The following is a 25,307-nucleotide window of genomic DNA, read 5'->3' on the forward strand; positions in this document are numbered from 1 at the left end:
TTTTAAGTCACACTGCTAAGAATTTAGCATATATTTTTTACTGACTTTTCATATTTCATCAAGCAGTAGTTGCAAATGCATGATTCGGAGATTTGTAGAAGTGAATAGTTTTAGAAACTCACTTTGTATTTTTTGCATGTGCATAGCTTATAATATTCTAAATTAGTATTTGATATTTCTCTATGACTATTGCTACTGATTTTGTGACCATTTTACCGAATTATACTTTTGTATTTGAAATAAAAAATTATTACTTTGAAATGAAACATGAGGAATGAGGTGGTGTCAGGCATTTGGCTGGACACACTTTAAGCAACCAAAATTTCCTGGTGTGTCCACTGCTGAAATAAGTGTATGTGCTAGAAGGGTGGAAAAAATCCCAAACAAACCAATCACAGCCCCTGCTAATACTTCTATGGCAGCAAAACTGGAAAGAAAATGGAAGAGGGCCAGGGCAAAGGTCTAGTAGCTTATTCTGTTTTGGGAACAAATGTAATGTAATTTTTACCAGCGTAGGCTAAGTTACAGTTACCCAGGGTATTGGGGCAGGGAAGCAGAAGAACCCTATTAAAGACCTAATGATAAAATGATTTTAACTCTTTACGTATATCCACCCTTAAGTTCTTATGTTGTAGTTCTGGAAGTGGGTGGGGAGGGCTTGGTTTTGCAAAGTGCAGGTTTAGGGAAGTCTATAAAATATATCAGAGAACATCTGTTAAATGTTATTAAAGTGACCATGCAAGAATTCAGGTTGGACTGAATACAGACGCTTTCTTTTTTTCCTTTTTTTCTTTTTCCTTTTTCTTTTTTTCTTTTAAACCTATTCTTATTTTTTCATTCCAGTAGTGAGAAAGTAGTAAAAAGGACTGCAAATTCTTTTTATTTTTTAATATGGTCTCTAGTTTTTCACATGTTTTGTGCATCTTTTTTACCCATTTTGCATTATCTCCAGTTAAATAACGTTTTCAGTACAATGTATTTTGAATATTCTGTATGTTCTCGGTTTTTCAAGAAATAAGCTTATACATTGTGACACATAAAACAAAAGCAGAAAAGACACAAGAATGCAGCTGTTTATTACTAGCTGATGAAGAATTAAATAACTTTTTTGGACCATCTGCAAGGCTTACTCATATGGCCTCTGCTTTTTACTGTTGTAAAATGTAGCTTTTGAATTAGTGGCGAATTGGAGCTCTGAAATTATCACTACTAATCATGTATTGTGAAAGAATGGAAAATATACTATTCACAGAATCACTAACTATTGCTTGATTTTATAGTTACTGTATTCGTTTTCTGTGACAGTGGCATATTCTGACATGTTTTATCTCTTGCTTTATCTCTTCTTAAATTAAAGTGCTAGTAATGAGGGAAGGGTATGCCCCTAATTCAAGGTTAGGAGGTGAGAAGGATTAATTTAAATGGGGTCACAAGATTTTCACCTCTCCTTTCGCCATAGACTTATAGCAGACAGCCCTTCACAGGGTAAGGGAGAGTTGTGTGAATCACAGAGCCTTTGGAAGCAGTGGCAAGGTGGAGCAGGGATGCTCATTGGCTTTTTTTCCTGAATGCTACCTTTCTCAAACTGAGAAACAAATTATGGGAGCCAGGGTTAAATTTTACTTCTGTGTGGCATTGCAAACCAACTGTATGCTTTGAGTTGGAAGGGACATGGAAAGATCATCTATTCCGGCCCCCTGGATAACAGTAAAGGGGCAAAAGCATCTGCCTGGGTTATGCAGCTGTGCACCTGCAAGGGTCACTTCAGTACCTCATGATTGTGGGAGAATCAGTTGATCTGTCAAACCCTTGCAGGGGGAAAGGAAGGACATGGGGGATACCTCTATTGGTGCTCTCCCAATCTGATTCTTTTTAGGAACTTGCTGAGCATGCACGTCATCCTATCATCCAGGTCTTTAAAGAAGACATTAATTGGTATTGGCTCCAATATTAATCTCTGAAGGACACCAGTAGTAAATTAGTTGCCATTTAAATTTCTACCACTGATCACGACCTTTTGAATCTTATAGTTTGTACATCTTTCCACCCACCTTACTGTGGACTCTTCAAGTATATATTGCATATATCTCTAGTTTGGCTAGAGGACCAACGGAAGGACTGTAATGTTTGTAAAGTCAAGGAAGAAATATCATTGACCTGCCTGGACCCATCTTATGCAACCATTTAATAAGAGGCTGCTGAGTTGGTTAGGCATTATTTGCCCTTGCTACTTAATGCTTACTTACCCTGTCACATCTATTGTTTCATCTGCTTGTAAGTGGCTTTGGGAAGGATTTACTCCCTTCCAATGACCTTACCAATGAGTACCAGGGATGTGGCTATGAAGCTTCCCCCAACTCTCTAAAACAAGCTTCATCTACCTCCTTTTCTTGTTCTGCTGGTCTGCAGAGGATGCCTCCCATGACATCCTGCATGTTGCTTTGTCCTCTGATCTGTGCCTATAAACTCTCAGATGACTTGGGTTCACTGTCCTCTTTTTCTCCCTCTTTCCTCTGAGCTTCCCTCCCTGCTGTCCAGGAGCATGAAGGGCTAAAGTGTACCAGGCTGCTTAAGGCAACAATCAAATGGAGCAAAGACTTGGAGGGCAAAAAGGGCAAATATGCCTTTCTTGAGGCAGAGGTGCACCTTTTCTGAGATCTCTGAGCTTACTGCCCCTCCCAACTGACTTTAATCTCTACTTCTTGCTACCAAAGATACGAGATTTCATAGCTCTTTTCATGAGATTTCTCTCCCTTCACCCTGTTTGAAAGTTTTATGAGGCCAGATATCCCACATCATTATCCAAAGTCCTGGGGGAAATTGAGGACAGAAAAGCAGGATATATCTACAAAAGCACTGAAATATATGTAACTCAAACTTCATGAGAACCCAAAATGCAAGAGAGCAGAGCCAAATCTGTGTATATGATCGAGGATGTGTACATTTTCTGCAGAGTGCAGAAAATGTAGATGCTGTCCATGAGCACAGTACCTCTGGGAGGAACGCACCTTCCCACCCAGACTGAAGACTGCAGGAAACATCCGAGCTCACAGAAGAGCAGGAGGAGAACGGAGAGGGTGGGATCCATTCCAGGGAGCTGAAATCAGCCAAGAGAGTTAACGAGTGCTCTTGGAAAGACACTGACTGCAGCCAGCTACCCTGAAAATGAACATTGGTAATGAAGAATGTGTCTTGCACAGAATGCATTTGTTTTGAGGGAAAGGGAGTAAAAGACATTGAAAGGAGGATAGTGAAGAATATTCCCTGTCTGGTGAGTGAACTGGTGTCTCCTGAGTGTTGGAGTAGTACTTGATGATCCACAGAAAGCGATTCTCCTATTATGTGTGAGGAACATTTAGAAGAGACACTTGCCAGCACTTTGATACATAACTCAGACAGAGGAAGGGATCTACATGTGTAGGTAGAGATGTAAATAATAGAGGTTAATTGCACCTTTTTTCCTCAAGTCCAAAGAGCTGTGGCTTTTTCTGCTTGTATTTTCAATATCTGGGTTGGGTGGTTAAAATAAGATGTTTGATTTTGTTTATATGCAAAAGACAACACTTACACTCCCCTACCCTCCCCTGCACCAGGACAAAAGGAAAAAAAGAAAAGAAAAGAAAGGAGAAGGTGATACAAAGGCTGACATTGTTCTCTGGTAAATCCCTTTTAGTCAGATGTAGCTGTGTAATTCAAGACAGAAAAAGAAAAATTTCTGATTTCAGTAAGAGTTTGAGGAGAGATGGGAGAGATGAAAAACAATTCTTTTGTGTATTTTCTTGTGTACTAAGCTTTTGAAATAATCTTGGTTGTAGTGTTCCATGCTTTAAGGGGAAAATTACTGTGTATTTCTGGATGTGCTTCACTCAGAGGTGTGCACATTTAGAAGAAATTGAGTACTGCAGGGAACCAGATGTTGTGACAATCCCCAGCTGGGTTTTTGGCATCTAATGGCAATAGTCACCTGGTATGAGCAGAGCAGAACATGCTATGAGACAAGCCCTGCACAGGGCAGTTGATGCTGAACTTTCATCATTTGTGCTTAAGTTTTACTTAAGTTGCAGAGAGGTGGATTCTAACTTAACACTGACAAGACCTTAAATAGTACGTTTGAAGTTAGTGGAGTCACTAAATTGTGGAGAAGTATAGGAAATCATAACTGCACGTGCTATTATAAAATAGTCAGATAGCACTCATTATAGAATATTGTTAAATGTTTAAATGAAGTTTAATATATTCTAGCACAAAATAAAAAGTTCACTTGAATGCATGGATTAAAATAATACTTTCATTAATTTAAGGCTCCGCAATTCTTCTGGTAGGTTGCAGGGTCACAAAATGTGATAAAAAGCTGGTTTTACTATCAGGACCTTTTATGTCTTAAGTATATGTAAACAGTTCATAAGACCAGGCAGATCCCATTTGGCTACACATCTGAACAGTCTCATATGAACGTGTTAATTTGGATACTATCTAGCTGGTTTTAACCAGGATTTGCTGTTGCTTCTTAACATACACAATTGCTGTGTATGTTAAGAAGCAACAGCAAGGGTTTCAAGCTAGAAAAGCTAGACTAGCAGGGTATAAAAAAAGCTTTTAGAGCAACAAAATGTTTTTCGAACCTGGAAAACAGAATAAATTAATAAGTTATGCTGCATTTTTACAAACCACTATGAAGAGAAAGAAATCAAGTGAACAAGGGCCCTGAGGAACCTGGCATAGATCTCTTGTGAGATGCCATTAGAATGCAGTTCAGGAAGTTGGCTGACGTATTTGCCGTGGTTATCACTGGCACGCTGTGTATTATTTATTTCTATCAGCTACTGAATAGAGATATAGAAACATATGCTGTCAATTATATTGAAATCTATTTTCTTCTGTGTCTGTGGTTCCATTATATGGTTGAGTTCCACCAAAGTCCAAAACAAACCACTGCCCCCACACAGCTTTAGGTTGCCGATGATGCCGGCAGAGAATTTAAGATATTGACTAGCTGTGTTTATTAATGTTTAGCACTTTTCATACTTCTAAGTAAGCATTTCTAAAGGAATGGCCAGATTCCAAGTGGGCAGTTTCATTCTGGCAACCCTTATTGTTCTGACAGCTTCAGCTGAGTATGTAGTCTTGCTCCTATCATCGCCTTTCCTTCATGAATATGGTAAGCTGGTAGTGCTGAGCGATGTGCTCTCAGTCATTCTGTGCCACCCCGCTTATGTGGGCACTTACACATCCACCTGGTAAACTGGATTAAGAAACCTGTAAACTAATCCAGTCAAAATCTTGCAGTAATTTTAACCTTGTCTATTCCCAGGGCAGGTGATTGTGCAGAGTGGGAATATCAGTACAAGTGCTGAGGGAGAAGTGATTACTTTCAGCTGTAATGCTAGTCTGTGCCAGTTTAATGTGTTTGTGTAGCTATGATCTTATTTATTCCTGTACGCAGCTACCGAGTGTAACGTATTTTTGGCAGTATATGAAATAATATCTGTATTAACGGGTGTCTGGCTGTTTCAGGTGAAGGGCTAAACAGGTTTCAGAGAAGTCAAGGGGGTGCAGTCTGTTATTTGAAACAGGTTCCTAAATCTGTTCAATTTGCTTATGTTCTTTTCCAGGAGCAAAAAAAATCTGTATCCACATCCCCAAAGTGTTGTAGGGAGAGTTCACTAGCTAAAATGAGTAGAGCTAGCTTCTACACCTCATCCCTAATACATGTGTTTCTCTGTGTCCTGGATTCTGAGGCTGATGGGAGGTCACCGTACACCAGCAACTCCCAGTTGGCTTTCGGTGATGTCGATAGCAGGGCTAACCCCTCAGGTGTCTTTCAGTCTCTGTCAGGAAAACTAAATGTACTTTCTTTTCCCAGATTTTCCTCCTCCTTTTTTTTCTCCTTCTTTTTTTCTCCGTTTTTTCCTCTCTTCTCCTTGGCTATTTTAACCATGTTGGGGGAAAGAGAGCATCCTTGAAGAAGTGCCCCCTAAGACAAGGTCAGCTCAGATTCCTTGAGATTTACTGAGAGACAAACTGAACAGCAACTGTTCTCTGTGTCATGATGGAGTATGAGGTGCTATGATATGGGGCCAGTTAGAAAGCTGATAAGCAGTTGTAGCAAAGAAAGGGAAGCAGCTTTTTGGAACATTCCCAGCTCATATGAGCCTTGCTTTGGCAGCTGCAGTAAAAGCAGCGGGAGGCGGCCACCCATAGCAATGAGGCTGCTTGAAATACTTAGTTTTTAAAAAGTGTTTGGTACAGGGACTACATATTCAATTCAACAAGTACACTGTATTTTATAGCTGTAAGAATACTTTTCAGAACTGCAATTTTAAAAAACTCCAGAGTTTAGTTTCACCTAACTCACAAGCTGGACTTGCCTACCTGAGTCTGAATGATAAATTCTGATTTATTTATGAGATCTATGTATAATCTCATTGAATTAATGGATTAATTTTATGAATAAACTTTTTTGGTTGGTTTGGTATCTGAAAATGTATTCCTTAAACTAAATGTGACAAATTTTTCTGGCATGGTAATATTGTGAGTCTACCAGGCCAGTTACTGCTTGGCTCTTGATTATATTGGAAATAAGTGGTAGGACTGAAATTAGAAGCTCAGATCACCAACAAACAGCCTTTCCTATTGGCATTATTTTCATAATTTAAATATAAAGCTGGGCTCAGCATGCCCCAAAAGCATCTGCCAAAATATGTAATACAGACTATATCATCTATGCAAAAGTATGAAAGACTACCAGTATCTCGTATTTTATACTCAGAGGCTGATATTAACTGCTCAAACAAGAACCATGTTCCAATGTTACAAGATAGAGTGCAGATCCAAGGACAAAATTTGGCTCTAAAGGACTGAATAGAAATTATTCTTAGAAAGGCTTCAATTATCTCTGCAGTAAAACTACTAGAATCCTCATTTTCGTCACGACAGACACTTGATGAAAGTAGCAGATGGCCACACAAAGCATCCATGCTATTTTGTTTGAGATTTTAATGTAAACTGAAATCATAAAATAATTTAAATACGACTTTTAAAATTGGCACAAGAATTCTTAGTTTTCAAAGGCTGTAAGTCTAAACAAATCTTGAAGCAATCAGAAAATCAAACTTACCCGGGTTTATCTCATTCTGTTACTGTCACACACAGTCATCACTTTTTACTGCCCAAATGTTCTCCTAACATTTATTGTTCTTGCATATTAGGCTAATACCTTCTTTTATACTGGTCATTAATAGAACACTCTAGAATTGTTTACTGGTTTTGGCATTTCAGTTAAAAACTACTTGGTAGAACAAGTTTCTTATATTCAGCCAGATTTCTGGCACTGGTTTTGGTCTGTTTGTGGCTGTCACTTTTCAGGGATGCTGGAGGCAATTATGAGACTCCTGTTCTCTGATTTCTCTGCAGGGGACAGTCTCAGCTGGGGGGATCAGTACACATGGGGGTATCTTTACCCAGCCCTTGCCACAGGTCATATAGCCACAATAGTCAAGATCCCATTTTGTCATGTCAGTAGTATCTGTCAGCAGGCTAGCAGTGTGGGAATTAGCATTTGCACCTTATTAAAGCTACAGTAAACCCTGTTACTCAGTGGAGTCTTCAAGTGCCTGGAAGGCATTAGACATCACACAGATACCTTGACTCCTTCTGCGTTATGGGGAACACTTCAGCTGCTTTTTCTCCCTTGCTCTTAAGAGCATGATTTTTCCTGTCTTGTGATTTTGAAGCTGGCATTCCTATGAATACAAATAATAACTGTATAAGCTGAAATCACAGCAACTGCTGTTGACAACAGTCATGATTTAATTATAAAGATTGACTCTGGGTATCGCTTCATCCCTAAGAAGAGATGAAAGGATATTGTGAAGTATGCTATAATCATTTTACAAAGGAGTTTAGAAAAGAAGGAAAACCTGAAAACCCTGGTTTGAAAGGACAGCTAAATAGTCAAATTCTCTGAGTGAAAACAGTGTCTCATAAAGGTTAATTCAACATAAGTTTAGTAAAGTAAAACGGAACATGTTTTATCTGTTTTTTGTTCTCCGTTCATTTTTCCATTAAGTCACATTGTTGAGATGAGGCTATATCCCAATCAAACAGTTATAGGATTATTAGGACATGATTCCCACTTGACAGCATAAGGTTGGAGATTTAATTTGTTCAGCTGCTGTGAGCTTCCTGAAACAACTGTGTACCAAAAGAAGGATTCTACATTTTTTTCTCATTCTGTTTTTCAAATATTTACTCTTACAAAATCGCTTAGCACTCATGGTCTATGTTGTCCTTTGAAATCAATGAAGTTGGGCAGGCACATCTGGTGACAGAATTAGACTCTACTTCTTTTTTTTTTATCTTTTAATTCTTCAATGGCAGGAATTGCCAGACATAGTATTTAAGAAAAACAAAACCCCTGTCTTGTTTGAATTTAAATTAATCATTTTGACTTAAATTTTTTTTTTCCTATTACAGTATTACGGTTGCTTATCTTTCTTTTTTTTTCTCTTTCTTTTTTTTCTTTTTGGTCATAATAGCAACAACTTTAACTGATGCCAGATTATGTATTTATATCACAGATCAGGCTGCAAATTCATTCTTTTCCAGAGAGGCAGAAAGATCATGTAAGACTGGTGACCACATGTTGACAGGCTGCATGATTTAACAAAACCAGAGGCAATCATTTAAAAGAAAAATGTTTTATTTTCTGCCAGCAGAGTATAATGGAGAGAAATTGGTTGGTATTATTTTTAAAAATTGCTCAAATCACTGTAGTTAGTATAAAATTGTCTCTGGAACTATTTCCTGTAAGTTAACCAGACATATGATTGTATCCTTTCTCTTTTGAACACTGAAGCTCACATTTCATCTGTCTTGTGTAGAGTCTGTCAGGTATAATAGCTCTTTGTGATGGTTGCTTCTTCTTTCTTTTCTGTAGCTAAACCCTCACTCACAAACCTTAAGCAATTGCTGGTTTTAAGCATCACTCAGTAGCTATTACTAGCAGTCTAGCAGTCACTGCACCTCTTTCCTCTCCTGATGAGCTTGTAGATCTATCAACAGGTAAGATCCAAGATTAACATTCAGTGTTTAGGGGTCTAAATTTCCTCGACTCCAAAGTATTTTTAGTTTACCTGACTGACACTATCCCTGTGAGGACAGGTTTTGAATACGGCAACGTGGCATTTTCAAACACAGCATTTGGTACATCTTTTCTCTAGGAGCAGGGTTTGCCAGAATTGTGTTGTTCTGAAAATCTTACTTGAATTATCTTGAGCATCTCTGTAAATAATGACTTTTGGGGATTATCTCAAGAATTCATCATATTACAGAATGTTTCTCCTTGTTTCTGAGTTCAGCCATTTTAACCTGACTAAGCCATTTTAGACCAAAAATTCTGAGGTGGTATAAAAGAAATTATTGCCTGCTTGTCATTCCTTTATCCCTCAGTAATAAAATACAGAAGTGACTGCAGAAGCTCAGCCTAGATTCAACTGAGAAAATCCTACATTCCTGAGAGAAAATACGTTGTTTTCTCACATTAATGAATTAGAATTTTTCTCTCATTTTACATGCTCTATGGCCTATGGAACTTATCAGACCTCTTTCCATTTGTGCTACATAAAAACCATGACTGGCCAAGAATAACACCGGGAGAAGCACATAACTGACATTGTAGTTCAAAGCTGTTCTCAGTGCCTCTTTCTTCTGTGAACCCCAAATTGAAAGATTTAAGATTTTAATGAGTAGCAGAACACTGTAGCCCAAGACAATGCTGTTTCAGTTATGGAGAAAAATAATATTTAAATGTATCAGTGGTAGTATTGAACATGAAAATGAAGAATGATGCTGCTGCATTCAGTGTTGAAATCTCTTTGCTTTTTTATGTTGAAAAAAGAGACATCCAAAATGAACACTGGAAAACATACAATGACTCAGTTTGTTTAATCAATCAAGTGTCTTGTCAAAGGGAAGGTTAAGAGGGTGACTTGATCGTGGACCATAATTAGCCAGGCAGGAAGAAGATAGCAGATATTTGGAGTTTCTTTTGTTTAGTGGACAAAAGAATTGCAAGATTCAGTGACTGAAAGCTGAACTCAGCAAAGTTGAAATTGGAAAAAAAGACACAAAATGTTAATGGTGAGGCTAATTTAAACAGTGCAGCTGCTTAGCAATAGAAATTCTTTACATCTTGGAGTTTTCAGATTAGGATTGATACTTTTGCAAAAGAAAACAGAATTACAGGGCAATGCTATAGGGCCTTCCTCATGTTAAAGATAGTTCCTATAATTGTGATATACCTCTCTGGTCTAGACCTGCAAGACTTTGCAGGAAGGTGTTTTATCTGCTGGCTAATTAAGAGGTCACTCAAGGCAAGGAGCTCTTCAGAAGGGGCCCTTGCCTCTGCATCGTGCTTTGTTCTGTGGTTTGGTGTCTCTCACATTTCTCATCTCTGTGACTGGTTGGCCCCTTTTGAGGGATTGTTTTAGCAATGACTTTTACTACTAGGTTGAGGGGTAACTGTGGCAGCTGCTGGACAGTATTTCAGAGCCCTGATAATTTTAATGCCTTTGATGCAATCTGATGGATTTAGGATATTGTTAATCTTGCTGGTAGTTGAATATTGTTAAAGAAGATAAGCATTACTTGGAGCATGAGATTTATGTCAACTGTTAAAACTCTGAGGCTTTTGTCTAAGTGTTATTTTTAAAGTTCAAGGATTGTAATTGATGATGAGTGTGTTTTAAGGAAAGGTTTTGGCATATCACTACTTTGGTCAAAAATGCATGTGTCATCAGGTCTACTTGGACTAATTAAAGTGGTCTCTGAGGAGAATTGGGTTTTGCTGTACCATATCTGAAAACTTTGTTTAGAAATTAAATCTTGGATCTGCTGCAAGTGCCTGAAAATTAAAATACATGGTGACATTCCTCCAGCACAGAAGTTCCCAGTGCATGTGGCACCCCTGGGTTCAGTGCATAACCTTTGACAGCAGACTCTTCTTGGAAACACTTCAGGAAACACTTAAGCCCAAGCATATGTGTGACCAGTACACATATCTGTAAAGGGAACAAAGAGGAAATTCTTCTGCAAGCAGTGTGGGTTTCATGTTTACCCCAATGTATTGAAACAGATGAAAAACTAACAGTATCTGGTTTTGTATGGCTTTTTGCCCTTCACCAGGGTACATGGCACTTAGAGCTGCTCCTTGTCCCAAAGCATTAAATGGAAAGTAAACGTAATCCTTCTGCAAGGGAAGTCAGTGAAGGCTGTAGCCTGTCCTGGAATATGTAAGCAGTAAGAAAAGCTAATTCATTGGTAGTATAGGTGAGAGGGATGCCTGCTTGTGAAAATGTTGCTGTTTTGTGCTCTACTGACACTAATTTATACTAAACTGTTCAGGGTTCAAGCAAGGGGGTTAAAAGTGAAAGGCCTTGAAGCTCATTCAGACTCTACTGAGTCAATGGTTCAGCAGCTAACACTGCATCTTGGAGAGGGAATCTCATGCTTCTGGGAAAACAGGCTTGAATAAATCCACCATTCAGCTTTTGGAGGCATCAGGATCTTCTAAGACTGCAGAGTAAAAATTTTGCATGTACTACATGGTTTTGAGCAGTCAGCAAAGGTAGCTATGCCACCATCCAGGTCGACTCTTGCTTGTGTTTGTATTTTTTTTTGGTTTTTTTAAGATGTACTTGGAGATATTTTAAAACTAGGTAGCTTGAGTATCGATGACAATATGATCTCTGTCAGTACTGTTCTTATCACAGGCAGCAGAAAGCATGCATGGAATGAAGGCTGACAGTGGTCCTGTAGCTCACTGACTGTCCTGTTGAAGTTATACTTTGTCAGCTTTCAGATAGCTCTGCCGGGCTCTGAACTGGAATAGCTCCTTTGGACTGCAGTCCCAGTGTATCCCATATCCCTTCAACCCTTTTTCATGTAAAGCCTTGCAAAGGCTCCTCTGCCTCTTCCATGAGGAGAGTTCAAAACTACAACTTGTGTGTGTTCTGCATAGACCTATCAGTGTACACATAATTTTTAGATGGAAAGGAGAGAATAAGGAGATGAAGAGGATAATAATTGTAAGAGAGATAAAGGAGATAAGGAAATAAAGGCTAAGGAGATAAAAAGTGTTATTTTCTTCAGAAAGGATCTTAGTATTGTAGTAATTGAGAGCACTCCACTAAGAGATTATTTATGTGGCAGCAGTGAAAGAGAGAGGTTGGAATTCTTGCCTTTTTTTCTTGGCTCAGGGAGCTCAGTTGAAGTGGATAGTTACAGACAGCACAGCCAACTCTTACAAAAATCCCTGTTTTGGTCTTCTATAAGGAGCAAACTTGAGTTACCTGAAGGCACCGTTCTTCTCTTAGGCCCTTTAGCAGTAGTAGAACTTAAGAGTATAGATAAACTACCTGGTGCAAACGCAACTTTTATAAAAATATCAAACAAAAATGTTTTCACCCATGCTGCTGTTTATTTCAGAGCTGGTGAAATAATCCTATGAAAAATGATGGCTATAGCTGATATAAATGTTCCAGCAAAAAATTCTGCAATGGCTCTAACATAGGTGAGGAAAACAACAGCTACTAATTCAGAAGCAGATAAAAAACTCTAACCCGCAGTGTTCCTTCTAAAAGACAGTACTCACTAAAGGAGTATAATCAGAATTTGGATAGCTTTTGCTCACTTCAGAGAGATTCATTTATGTAGTAGCTGACAGGCCAAAATGTAAAGTTCATATTTAAAGTGCAGGATGCATTTCTAGTGTGGCATATGAGATAGCATATGTGGAGAGCCTGGGCTGAAGCTACCTGGCTTTGCTATTGAAAGTTCAATGTTTACTTCGGGCAGGCAGATGTGACACCCAGTGACACTGCGGCTCCCTTGTCCTCTTGTTTCCCCCACATCACCTAATGGGTGCAGTTTTTCATACCTTAATGTGATTGCTGTTATTCTGTGCTACAGTCAAAATCTGACAACAGTGTTACCTGTGCTTGCTCTTTGGTTACCCATAGAAATGCTACAGTAGATTTGCACTTTTCCTCTTAATGCTGGATAAATTGCTTCTTTACATATGTGGCAATATATTCTCCTGTCACATAAGTCTTGCTGTTGTTAATTGGAATTGCTTATGCTCATTGAGGGAGGAATACTTTTCATCCTGTTTTGAAAGAAAATCTGTAATCTTGAATTTGTTTCCAAACTTCAGTCATGAGGAGAGCAGTGCAGGAAATTGCTGCTGTTCCACCAAATTAGCTTCTCAGATATCCTTTTAATTGGAGACCATAACTCAGATTCTAAGTATTTTAGGAAGCTGAACAGTACAAATTGAAATACAGATATTTCCAGTAAGGGCTCAGTTCAAAGAAAGCTTTTATACACAGATGAGTCTGCTAACAAATAGCATGTCATATGATAATGAGACCATGTTTTCTTGCGCAGTTTCACATTTCCTAACTGCACTGCTGTGAAATAAGTGGAGTGTTTATCTACTCTCTCTTAAACTGACAAATCTCTGCTAGGGATGAGTGTGCCCACTATAGACAGAACATAGGTATTCAAAAAAAAAAGTCTAAACACTCAATCAGAAATACATCACTTCCAAATGCAATATATCACCCTAGTTCAGAACATTCATTTCCGCCAAAGTATTCTGTTTTTAATGTAAAGATTTCAATTTATGTTTAAGAACAAGCAAACTATAGTACTTTGACAGCCGTTCACACTTAATTTCTTTGCATTAAACCAACAGCATTCTTTTCCACAAACATCCATTGTTAGGACAATGCTCTCAGACGGAATTTATGAGAAATGGAATTATGTTACCAAGGAGATAGCATTTACTATAATGAAGAGTAGATCCCAGAAAATGGCCCCTTTTACAGCAGCTCAGAACAGAGCCACAAAAGCAATTGATTGGTCTTGGCATTTAGTCTTATATCAGCTGTGTCATCCATAGCTTCAGGAGTGAGAACACTAATCTGAAGTGACATTTCTGTTCTGGCGGGCTTTTCTGCCCTGATGAAAGCAATTACTTCATTCCTAAATGATAATTTGCAGGAGTTTCAACCACTTTAATTGATAATTTTTTGTTCTGAGAAGTTCAATTGTGAAGTGATTAGCTGATTTGGTAAATAGAAATTTAAGGTGTGAAATGTACAAGTTGCTCCAAGGTAAAGTGCTGTTTATTGGGTGCTGCAAAATTGCTTGATAAAACTGAGGTTTCTCTATTATCAGGAGTCTGGCAATTGCTTAGTTCAACATAGGAAGAAAAAAAACAAGATGAAAACACTGGTGTTCTAGTCTTAGAATTTGGATTTGAACTAGTGTATCACAGCTCACTTAATGTTTCTCTGTCAAGGTGTACATTGGTTTTAAAAGATTGTGCAGGATGGCAAGTTTGTAATGCTTAAAAACCTGCCATGTTCCTATTATTATGTTTTAATGACTCACTTTGGAAGTAAATCCTGTTATTTAAACAGGTCAACAAAGGTACTTATTGGTGATAAAACATTCAGTTTAATGATTAGTTCAAGCATACACAAACCATTTCCTTGAACCACGTTTATATATTTAAAATAAAAAGATCCTCTTCTGTGAAACCACAACCCCTAAAAACCAACCTCAAGTCTTACTGATATAATAAAAAGCTTGCCTTAATATAGGTATTATCTTTTATAAGTTTTGCAGTAATTGCTAAAGCACTTTGGCAAAATAATTTTTTTCTTTCTACACGGAAAAGAAAGGTTTAAATAGAAATCAGTTCTATCATATTTCCCTATACGGTGAAAAAATAATGGTCATTTCATCTGTTAAATGAGAAATATAAAGCAAAAAATGAAGGTCAAACTGATTTAGCACATCAAACAGTCTTTGTCAGCCAAGCTTAATATATCCTGAGTTTGTGGAACAAATGAAATTTTGCTGCTATGTTACACTTTGCTTCCAAACAACCATTACAACTGGTTTTATATATTGTGTGAGCATCAGACCATCAAACAGTGCATCTTTACTGACGTGTTGCTGCAGTGATGATCTACAGCAGCAATCTGCCATTTATATAAGGGCAAAATGTGCATCTATATTTAGTTGTGAAATTGGCCTATTATACTCTTGATGTTTACAGAGGCTAACATAAATTAATGATGACAGCTATGAGCAGTGCATTAGTTAAGCAGCAGAGCTTTTACCTTGAACTTGAAGGTTCCAGCTTTAACTTCCAGCATATACTATACAGCTTTCTTCACACATTAAAGAAAGTCTCAAAACATTATTTTTTTCTTAGACAGCGTTGAATGGCTTTCATTTCTGGAGTAGACCCTTGATGATAATATCAGATAATTTACCAATTTTTTGTTTTGCAAATTTTTGCCAGTAAGAATGGTGATTTTTATGATGGAGCAAAAATACGCTCCCCTGAAAAGTGTTTGGTCATTGAAAGAATCTGGTTTTACCGACTTGGAACTTAGTGGGATGTTAGATATCCTTTGTCTGATAAAAAGAGCAGTTTGAGGAGGCAGTCTGCCTCACTTGGTTATGTACTGCACTTTCACCTGAAAGTCTCTTCATGCAGCTCGTGTCAGAGCAAGTATAGGCACCGTGGTAACTATAGATTCCAGTTAACTATGACCACAGATCTGACAAGTATGTAGGTGTTCAAAGGTTCGCCAGTTAAAATGATGAAGTCTTTGATGAATTTTTGATGGATGAATTTTTAACACAAGTCGACCTTTCTCCTTTGAGGCTGCATGCTAGATTAATTGATAAATAGTGAGACTGAGCAATGTTCGGATCTCCTAAGCAAACAAGTAGAAAAATCCATAAAAATCTGCCGTCTGGCTTCTCAGATCTACTTAAAAAGAAAGAAGGTAAAATTTAATGTGGCTTTTGATTTTGGAGGTTTTCCCCTCACAAAAGTAATGTCCTTTTTTAGACATTGTAACTGTTATTATTAGTCTTGAAGTTCTTGTACTCTCAGTTCAGAAACAATCTTTGTGAAAAGAAAATCTACGAATGGGATAGCAGAAAGAAAAAAATAAGGCAAAGAAAGGGAAAAAATATCAAGTCAAAAAGTTGTCTCAGAAGAAAAGAAATTCTAAAAGATAGCAAAATGTAGTGTCGAAATTAGAGGTAAACATGTTAACATACTTTGATTATCAATTTTTCAGAACTAATTGAATTAATCTTAGAAGGTTGAGTGCAGATTTTTTCTTCTTTTAATTTACATCTACAGGAGCATTAGCTCTCTTGCTTCATTCTTTTTTATTTTGGATCTACTACACTAAAAATATTCAGTTTCATGCATATTTGTGAAGTCTCTAGGGCATAACCTTTAGAAAAACAGAACAAAAAAATTGATAATAGAAAGCCTTAGGCTCATGCTACCACCAATGGTGATGTTTGACTTCCAAAACTGATCTTTTTAACTGTAATATGTGCAATTTTGCAGTGCAGGTTGGTCTCCTTTGCTTCCTTCATCTTTCCTACAGTGTAAATAATTTTTTTGGAGCCTGAAAATGTGCACTGCTGTTCAGATTAATATCCACTTGGATTGAACACTGTTTCTGAGATGCTACTCTTAACTTTTGAAAAAACATCAGGAATAAGAGTCATACAGAAATAAAATCAATAAATATTCCAAATAATTGGGTCACCTAAATATTGATGCTACTCCATTCTTTGAACTCCTAATGAAGTTTAATTGTTCCACAACATTAGCAAAATGAAAGAAGATTTTTATATGACAGCATGGCTTATGGGTGGCCACTTATAGGTAGAGCAGGACATTATCCTAATGAATTGCCCAGGCATTTAAAGTCAGATTTTAAATGTACTTGTTTTAAATGGTCTTAACTGCCCTCCTTGTTTTTACTGGTCAGCTTGAAGCCCCAGAAAAGATTCTGAAGGATGTGGCTTTGAGAAACAGGTAATCGATTATTTCTGTAATAGATCAGAATGTATAAACATTTGTATTAGTCAAATTTTCATAATAATCCACTACATTTTATAATATAAATACATAAATTATTTAAGTAGCTTATTAATAACAGAGGAAGGGACCTAAAGCTGATTTGAATGCAAAAATGTCCAAAGTATGTTAATATTATGTCACATCATATTAGTGTGAAACAAAGTAAGAAAAAAAGAGGATCTTTCTAGTAATACTCATACAGAGTTGCACAAATTCACATATGTGGACTCAGGAGCAGCATAAATTCAGTGCTTTACGTAATACTATAACTATGCTCACTAGCAAGTTAGCCTGCTTGTGTTCTTTATATTGGGAAAGACTATACACAAAGGGACATATATAATTTAAAATCTGTTTTGGAGGGCTGAAGGCATTGGATCACTTATCTCCAAATATTTTTGTAGCAGATTCATTGTGCACTCTAACGTTGAATAGCCTTTCCTTATATCTGATTTCTTTTCTGTGAAATGGTTATAACATTCATCTGTCTTTCTCCTTCAGAAAGTTGGATGCTGTTTATAGTGGACCTTTTGATCCTTGACTTTAAAAGACAAGACTAATGCAGAAATATACACAGAGGCATATTGCTTCATTCTCTATAAAGCCTGTTAGAAACATTATTAGATATTAAGTGTTATTTGTATACTATATCTGAAGTTGCTGATCCACATTGTTGTCAGGGGCCTAAGACATTCACTACTGCTCAGTAACGGCTGGGTTAGCAAGTATGAAAATGTTTAATATATAAGAAAAAGTGCTCTGTTCTGGTGTACTTTTGCATTTCTAAAATTTCTACTGAAATTGGGGATGATTTCAATGCCATTGTCAAAAATAATGCACATCCTTTGTGAGACTTTGCCATATTTCTCTGCTTGTGAAGCAGAGAAGTGAATGGAATTGTTCTTGTGAATGGAGAGGAGCAGTAACTAAGCACAACACAGATAAGCTGTCCAGTGGCTCAAGCCGCTATATCTCGAGTTCAGCGGTCCGTCTGTCCCTCAAACCTTGTTTTATGGCTGTTGCTTCCAATCCAATCTCTATTTGTGACAAGTCCAATGAAGGTACCATAAATCCCAGCAGTGCTGTTATGTGGGGCTGAGCAGAGGGAGACCCATGGTCTGAGAAGCTGTGCTTGCGGGGGGGTGGGGGGTTCTCTCCTGCATCAAATCTAAGGGAACAGTGTAGGTGAAATGTAAATGTGAGCTGCTTTTCCAAAACTGGGCAAGTCTGCAAACCACCTCTATCCAAGCTATATTTTGAAATTGCAAGCAAAAAGTATTTGTAACTGCAACCATTCCCCTGTTTTCTTTCAAAATGCAAATTCACAGAATTAAATTATTTCACTGATTTTTTTCTGTCCAAACTGAAACACAGAAGTGAGGTATTGTTATGACCCTGAGATTAGCTCAGTTGGTTAGAGCTAATTACACCATCGTGGACTCCATCCCCAGCTAGGCCACTCATTTCAGTGTTGGACTTGATGATCCTTGTGGGTCACTTCCATCTCAGAATATTCTGTGATTCTGTGAACATATGCTAAAAACCCTTGTCTAGGTCAGTATATCTGTTGATAATGCTGTAATATGTTTGGTTGCTATTAAATGCTGCAAAAATTAGGATCTGTGTCCCAGCTTTAAAGTGACAGATGTCAGTTGGTCAGACGTGTAGGTTGTGGGTGTGCACACAGATATGGATGCATGTATATGCTTATGAATGTAAAGTATATAAAATTATGTGAAATAAAATATAGAGCAGGTTAAACTTGGAATGACCACAAGCACAATGAAATCACAAGTGAGTTACGAGTACCAATAAAACTTTTATGCAGCACCATATTATCGTGTCTTCTGCATCTGCTATGTCTTCAATAGAAAATCTACTTTAGAAATGTCATGTATACCATTTTAGAATTATATGGTAGTATTTATTGTACCCTTTCATCTGTAAAAGCCAGATCACCTTTATATCAGTCCATCTGGAAAGGCCCTAAAAGGAAAAATAAAATATATTTTAGAAACCATATCTAAAATAGCATTAGTCTTCAAGCCATGAAATATCCTGTTTATATGGTCCTGCTTCTCAGAATTATCAGGAGCTATCAGCTGGAAAACTCTTCGTCTTCTTTAGAGGACTCTGTATGGGGAAATTCTATGAGAAATATCTTCTTAAGGGAATGCATGAAGTTTCACCATTGTATGACAAGATCATCCTTTTACATTGTACCCTGATGCACGGTGATCCAGTTGTCTTAGCTACTATCCCTTCTCCACAGGAGGCAAAGAGGGAGCAATATTTATATCCCTAGGATAAATTTCCCACTGTTACTCTCTTGTTGGTACTGTGGATATTTTATGTCGATTTGCTTGACGGCTGGGGGATCTTCTCTGCCATTTGAGAACTCTTAAACATGTGGTGCTTGCTTTCTTGGTGCTTTCTGACTGTTTTTGAAAGCCACTTAGTAAACATGTGTATAGCTTACCACACTTTAATTTTTCTTATTAGCAGAAGAGCCTGTGTATTTCTAAGTTTTTGCAGCCTGATACTTAACAAAATCATTTATGTTCCAAGAACCACCTCTGATTCCAGGTGTCATATGACAGGAACCGAGATGAATTTTGGTCCTGTGTCAGCATCACTGCTTTCTGTTGGGAGCTTCACACTCCTCTTTTCTAGCATCCTCTTGGGATTATTAGTGCCAGTACTTTGCTTTATTAAGAGCATCTGACAAGGAAGCTGATGTTGCCTATCAGAATCACAGGTGCCAGAGAGGATTAACAGCCATGTTTAGGTTGTATCTAATGAATTCCTGCATCCTGCTGAGGAAATCACTGCTCCCAAATTAAGGACCCATTTTATCAGCATAACTGCAGTGTCCAACAGTACAGTCTATTTCCCTAGTAGAAATTAGGACTTGTGTGCACATATCCACAGACACTTTCTTAATTTAGCTTAATGGCACTGGTGCCAAGAGAAGTGCTCCAAGTTACAAATTCCTTGACTTGATTCACCCCGTGAAGCTTCTACAAGTTATAATGTAACAAATGGTTGGGAGAAAAAGTGAGTTATTCTCAATACTGTTTCTCAAGAGTTTGTTTTTTTTTATCATGCCAGTTCCCCATCCCTTCTACTTTTTTTGTTGTATAAGTTTGAATAACCATAGGCAACTTTCAAATATTTCTGTTTGCTGACACAGGCAGCCTCACTTTTCAGCTTAACCAACTTCCATTGCAAGCTGTTACTGATCCAGTAATGTTTTACACAAGTTTACATTCCAGTATATTATTCAGTTTCAGCAGTCTCCTGAAGCATCTATAGGACTTGTAAACTATGGATTTAGACTTTGGTGTTTCTAAGGAATATTCTATCAACTCTCAATTTCTAACATTTTTCAGTTTCAGAAGTTGCTGAGATCTGTAATTTTTCAGATTTGTTTTATTAGAGATCTTTAACAATCTCCCATCTTACACAGGGATATCATTAAGTGCTTTGGGAAGAAGGTGTGGACCTCTTGGTGCAGACTTTCAGAACAGGTCTCTAATCTCAATTCTTCTACTGACTTGATTTGGGTACTTGAATTCTCAGGCTTGGCTTCCAGGAAAAAAAAGGTGGTGACAGGTAGAAAAGGCCATGTCTTATGCCATGAAATTGAGCTTTCACTTGGAAGCAATTGTGCAGAGACATTTGCCTGCCTTTTCCTTTTGTCACTGTTGTATATATTTAACTTGTGAGGGCATACTACTTCCTTGGAATTTATTGGACAGTTCATACCTCACAGAGTTGTAGCTTCCATATGTCTGTGTGTACATCAAATACTTTTATCTGTTGTATTTAATGCACCTTTTGAGGGATATCCATTATGGTAGATGTCTAAATTTTGAAATTTGAGAGAGATGCAACTACAATGAGCATTGTGAAATCTCATTTTTCAGGTACTTTTCCCCTAGAATATAGTTTACAAGTCAAGATGCTAGCATTCTATGTAGAGTTTATAAAACCAAATATGTACTTTACTGTATCATTCAGTAAGACTCTATATCTTTACCTGTGGGTAAGGATGTGCTGTTTCCTCCCATACCTTTATCTCACCATTCCTATTTCTTAGCCAGACTGTCTTTTTAAATATAATTGCTATTGTTATGGAGTTGTGTAGGGAATGTAACATGTTAACCATACTAAGGGAACTGTCATGGAGGGATTTCATTTGTTTGTTGAGGGCCCAGCTGCAACGCCCTACGAAGTCTGAAGTGGCAGAGATGGCTACAAAAATGCAGGTGGTTATGAATATTAAAGCAAGAGAAACTCTTCACTTTATTCCCAAGTTAGAAAAGCAGGTAAATAGAGCTCTTAGCTTCATGGTGTTTTGTCTGCATACCTCAGTTCTATTGATTTACTTCATATGTCAGAGTGCTTTTGTAGATCTTGTCATTATGACTTTTTTGTTGATAAATCCAAGGTTTCAGGAAGGGTTGTGGAAGCTGGAGGAAAGCATTTGTTATTCCATTATATACTGGTTGTATATAATGGTTCTGTGGGAAAACAACTACTAGCTAGTGGAATTGTGGCTTTAACTTCATCAAATTAGTAGGTAAGCAAATGAAGCAAAGGAAAGCTAGACCCTTAATGAGGGACAAGAACAGTTTCTACTCACCTTGCACAGTGATGGACAGACACCAGCCCCAGCATCAGTGCCAGCCTGAGTCTATCAAGGCAGATGTATTGTGAAGCTTATAATATCCTGAATTGAACACTTTGCTCTGTATTAAAAAAAAAAAAAAAAAAAAAAGCCCCCAGATGTTAACCATTGTCATCTCATTGCATTCAGGAGTTTTACACCAATTAAACAAATAGCGCAGGAGTAAAATCTGAGTTGCCTTTGTGTGTTCTGTATTGGTGGTAGCAAATGATGAAACAGGACTAAATGAATGTCTTTGCATTTCCAACAGCTCTGTGTAAAGCAGAAGGTCCTTTCTGGTCAAAAAGTTGTCAGTCTGCCATGTATGTGGTTGAGAATTACAGTCAGAAATGTGAGTCACTTAACTCTATTAACAGCTTTTTCACCCCACTGACAAAGGTTGCTGCTTCCACTGCAAAGACAGTTGAACAACTCCTGAAGAAAAGCTTCATGAAACACAGGAATTTTCACATTTTTACACCAGACTTACACTTCTGTGTCTCAGCAGTTAGTGTACAACCTGTTTGGTAATCTTGGCTGCACTGCAGCTCCTGTCAGAGGTGGCAAACACTTGAATCATCTGCTTTTAACCTTCTCCCAAGAGTCAAAATTTGGCAAAAATTGAGGAAAAAATTGGCTTACAGTGAGCCAGGAGAAGCCATGGCACTGAGACATATAAACTCCACATGTACACAGTATTCTTGGGATTTTTTTTCTTGAGACTGTCAGCTGACAAAGGAAAGACAGGCTAAAAAGGAAGTGGCTAAAGTGATTTAAGAGTAGTTATATGATATATGTTGACCACCACCTAAATATTATTGTTAGTTTCAGTCGTTCAGTTGTGAAGTAATATTTTATATATCCTGAATTCTGTAGATCCATATGCAACAGCATTTCAAAAATGTGATAATTTGAAGAGAAGACCTGCAGCGAAAAAATTAAATTGGTTAAATGGGACAGAACACTAATACTGATGAATGTCCTACTTTCTGTATTTCCTTTCAGTTTACAAGCTTTGAGGAAGGAAAAGTCCCGAGATGCTGCTCGCTCTCGCCGCGGAAAGGAGAATTTTGAATTCTATGAGTTGGCAAAGTTGTTGCCACTGCCTGCAGCCATTACCAGCCAGCTTGACAAGGCATCCATCATCCGACTTACAATTAGCTATCTGAAAATGAGGGACTTTGCTAACCAAGGTGATCCTCCATGGAACTTGAGGATGGAAGGACCTCCACCTAATACATCAGTAAAAGGTATGGAGTAAATATTGATGTGTACTATAGAATATGGCAGCCTTTAGTAGCCTCTAAATTGAAATTTTTACCTTCATCCTTTCTTCTTTCCCTGCATATCAAATCCTTTAAAGGGATTCAAATGTGGAAATCTGAGGTCTGCATGAGAAAGACACCATGTGAAGGTGAAATAAACCTCTTATTTTAATTATTTTTTATTTAACAACAAACCTATGATGTAACTATTACAGCTCTAAGTCTTCTGGATGATGTAGACTAAATTCTTTCAAGTTGTTTACCTGTTATTGTGTTGCTTTGTTTTAGTCTTTTAGGGAAGTGTAAGTTAGAGATGAAAATGCCATTATTCCTTGATTTCAGAAGTCAATCTCTTAATTTTCTGGCTATACCTTAAAGGTAGAATCACATCTTTCTGAAGTTTGAAAGCATCACATCCAAATACTTAAATCTTCAGCTGAGAGACTAGGATATTATTTATCTTTCTATAATGTCTATTGAAATTATTTTGACTTCTGAGCCAGTAGGCATTTATCAACAAAATAGGCTGTTTTCAGATTAAAAGATCTCTTTTAATGCTCAAACAAGCAGTTGGGGAGCAAAAGCAGTGTTTTAGATGTGAGTTGCCACAAAATAGAGGCTGTGCGTATGTTGCTCCTAAATAGCCTTTCCAATGACCTGTGTAAAGTGGACTTTTTTTGGTAATATACTATTTTTTCAGCTAATGCTACCCATCTGGATGAGTGTGATCTCTGTCTGATAGGTATTTTATATTAGGGACTAAGTTGCAGTAACAGAAATCAGAGTTATCAAACCTGGGATTTCTGGGTGTCCTGGCTTTCACAGCCTAGAATACTCCTTTATTTTAGCTACTGCTCTCATGTTTTGAAGGAAACATATATTTGGAAGAAGCATATGAGATTTGAGCACTTCAGGTTTTTTTCATGAATCATGAACTATAAACTCTTAATCTACACTAAACCAGATAGAATGTAGAGCACAAGGCAAACAAAGAAGCCACCTTTAAGGGTTGAGGGTGGAGGTAGAAATATAATCTTACTTATCAGCCCACAGCTGTCCATGAAGGTTTATTTGTATTGATGGTGCAAAGGCTTTTACCTGCTCTTCCATTAAAAGGGAGTGATATTATTTAAGGAAAGTTAGAATTTTCAAGGGATGGAGAGAGGTATGGAGGGCAAAAACCAGTGCAGATTCAGACTGATGATTTAGTGGCTGGACACAGTTCCATCATTTCATATATTTAATTTATATTATCTGCCACATCATATATAATTCTCGGAGGAAAAAAAGGCAATAATTACATCATCGAGGGCATGAGTGTAACATGGTTCATTAGGCTTCTGATATAATATGCAAATGTTCCCCACTTTTACAGAGGATGAGAGTTTATTCTCAGGCAATTAAACATTTTTTCAAGGTAGATGTAAAGTGGACTCTGCTGTACAATCTGATCTGTCTGTGCTTCTACAAGCTGTCCTGTGTTACTGAAACTCTGAGCTCTGCCAATCTCTGTGTATTTTTAGAGTATCTGGGATCTATTTTTCATTTTCCTCTTCTGGAATATATACCTGAATACCAAATCTTCATTTTTGTGCAAAGATTCTAATGAAGAAAAGAATTTTAAGGAAGAACAAAATCTTAGTCTTAGACAGCAAAATCACTAGTCTGATCTAGATTAATGTTTCTCCCTAAAAATGAGCTGGGTGAACATTTAATGTCTGTTCACCCTATCTGATATAATAACCCTGCCCCTCTAAACATGTAGTGCTATGGTACTCATTCCTTTAGGTGCAAGGGGTATGGGGGCTCAGCAAGGGGTTTTGACATGTTTTTCCTCCTGTTTGGGTGCTTAGCTTAATGCTAAGTAGGATTGTATTATTTATGTGTCAGTATATTGAAACAATGCTTGATGAAAATGTGTTTCACTGTATAAGAATTCCCCATAAGCAGGTTTAACTGTATAGTACAGGTATATTTTATGACTTCAGCAGTTCTCTTTACGTAGAAACCTGTTAACACATTCTGATGAAACATTCATGAAATTACATCGAAAGAAATTCAGTTTCATTTATTAAGGCTGCTTTTTGCTGCCCTTGAAGAAGTTCATATGTATAAACAAGCTCACATAAATAGCTTGCAGTTTCATGTGAAGTATGGATGATAAACCTACAATAAAACACTAGACATACTTTGTATGTGCACAAGCAATCTTCTGAATAGACGTAAAGAAATATTTTGGGAAATTATTTGAGAGGTACTTACATCGTATAGGTAACTGCTATTTTTTTTCTTCCCCCAAATGTGTTGACCTGCTTCTGTTTATCATTCATTTAAAAGCTTAGTTTTAAATTTTGCCCCCAATACTGTACTGAATTAGGCAATTAAATAAGCCTAA

General features: G+C 37.4%; 1 protein-coding gene across 3 annotated transcripts in view; it reads left to right on the top strand.

Annotated features, from left to right (window-relative positions):
* NPAS3 (neuronal PAS domain protein 3) overlaps positions 1 to 25,307 on the top strand; it is a 591,155-nt gene that overhangs the window by 153,500 nt on the left and 412,348 nt on the right. For all 3 annotated transcript variants that reach the window (XM_059849891.1, XM_059849892.1, XM_059849893.1), the window contains one exon: positions 22,653 to 22,897. In XM_059849891.1, the coding sequence (XP_059705874.1) occupies positions 22,653 to 22,897 (245 nt within the window). The remainder of the gene's footprint in view (positions 1 to 22,652; positions 22,898 to 25,307) is intronic.

This window comes from Haemorhous mexicanus, chromosome 6 (genome assembly GCF_027477595.1).
Source record: "Haemorhous mexicanus isolate bHaeMex1 chromosome 6, bHaeMex1.pri, whole genome shotgun sequence".
Taxonomy (NCBI): Eukaryota; Metazoa; Chordata; class Aves; order Passeriformes; family Fringillidae; genus Haemorhous; species Haemorhous mexicanus.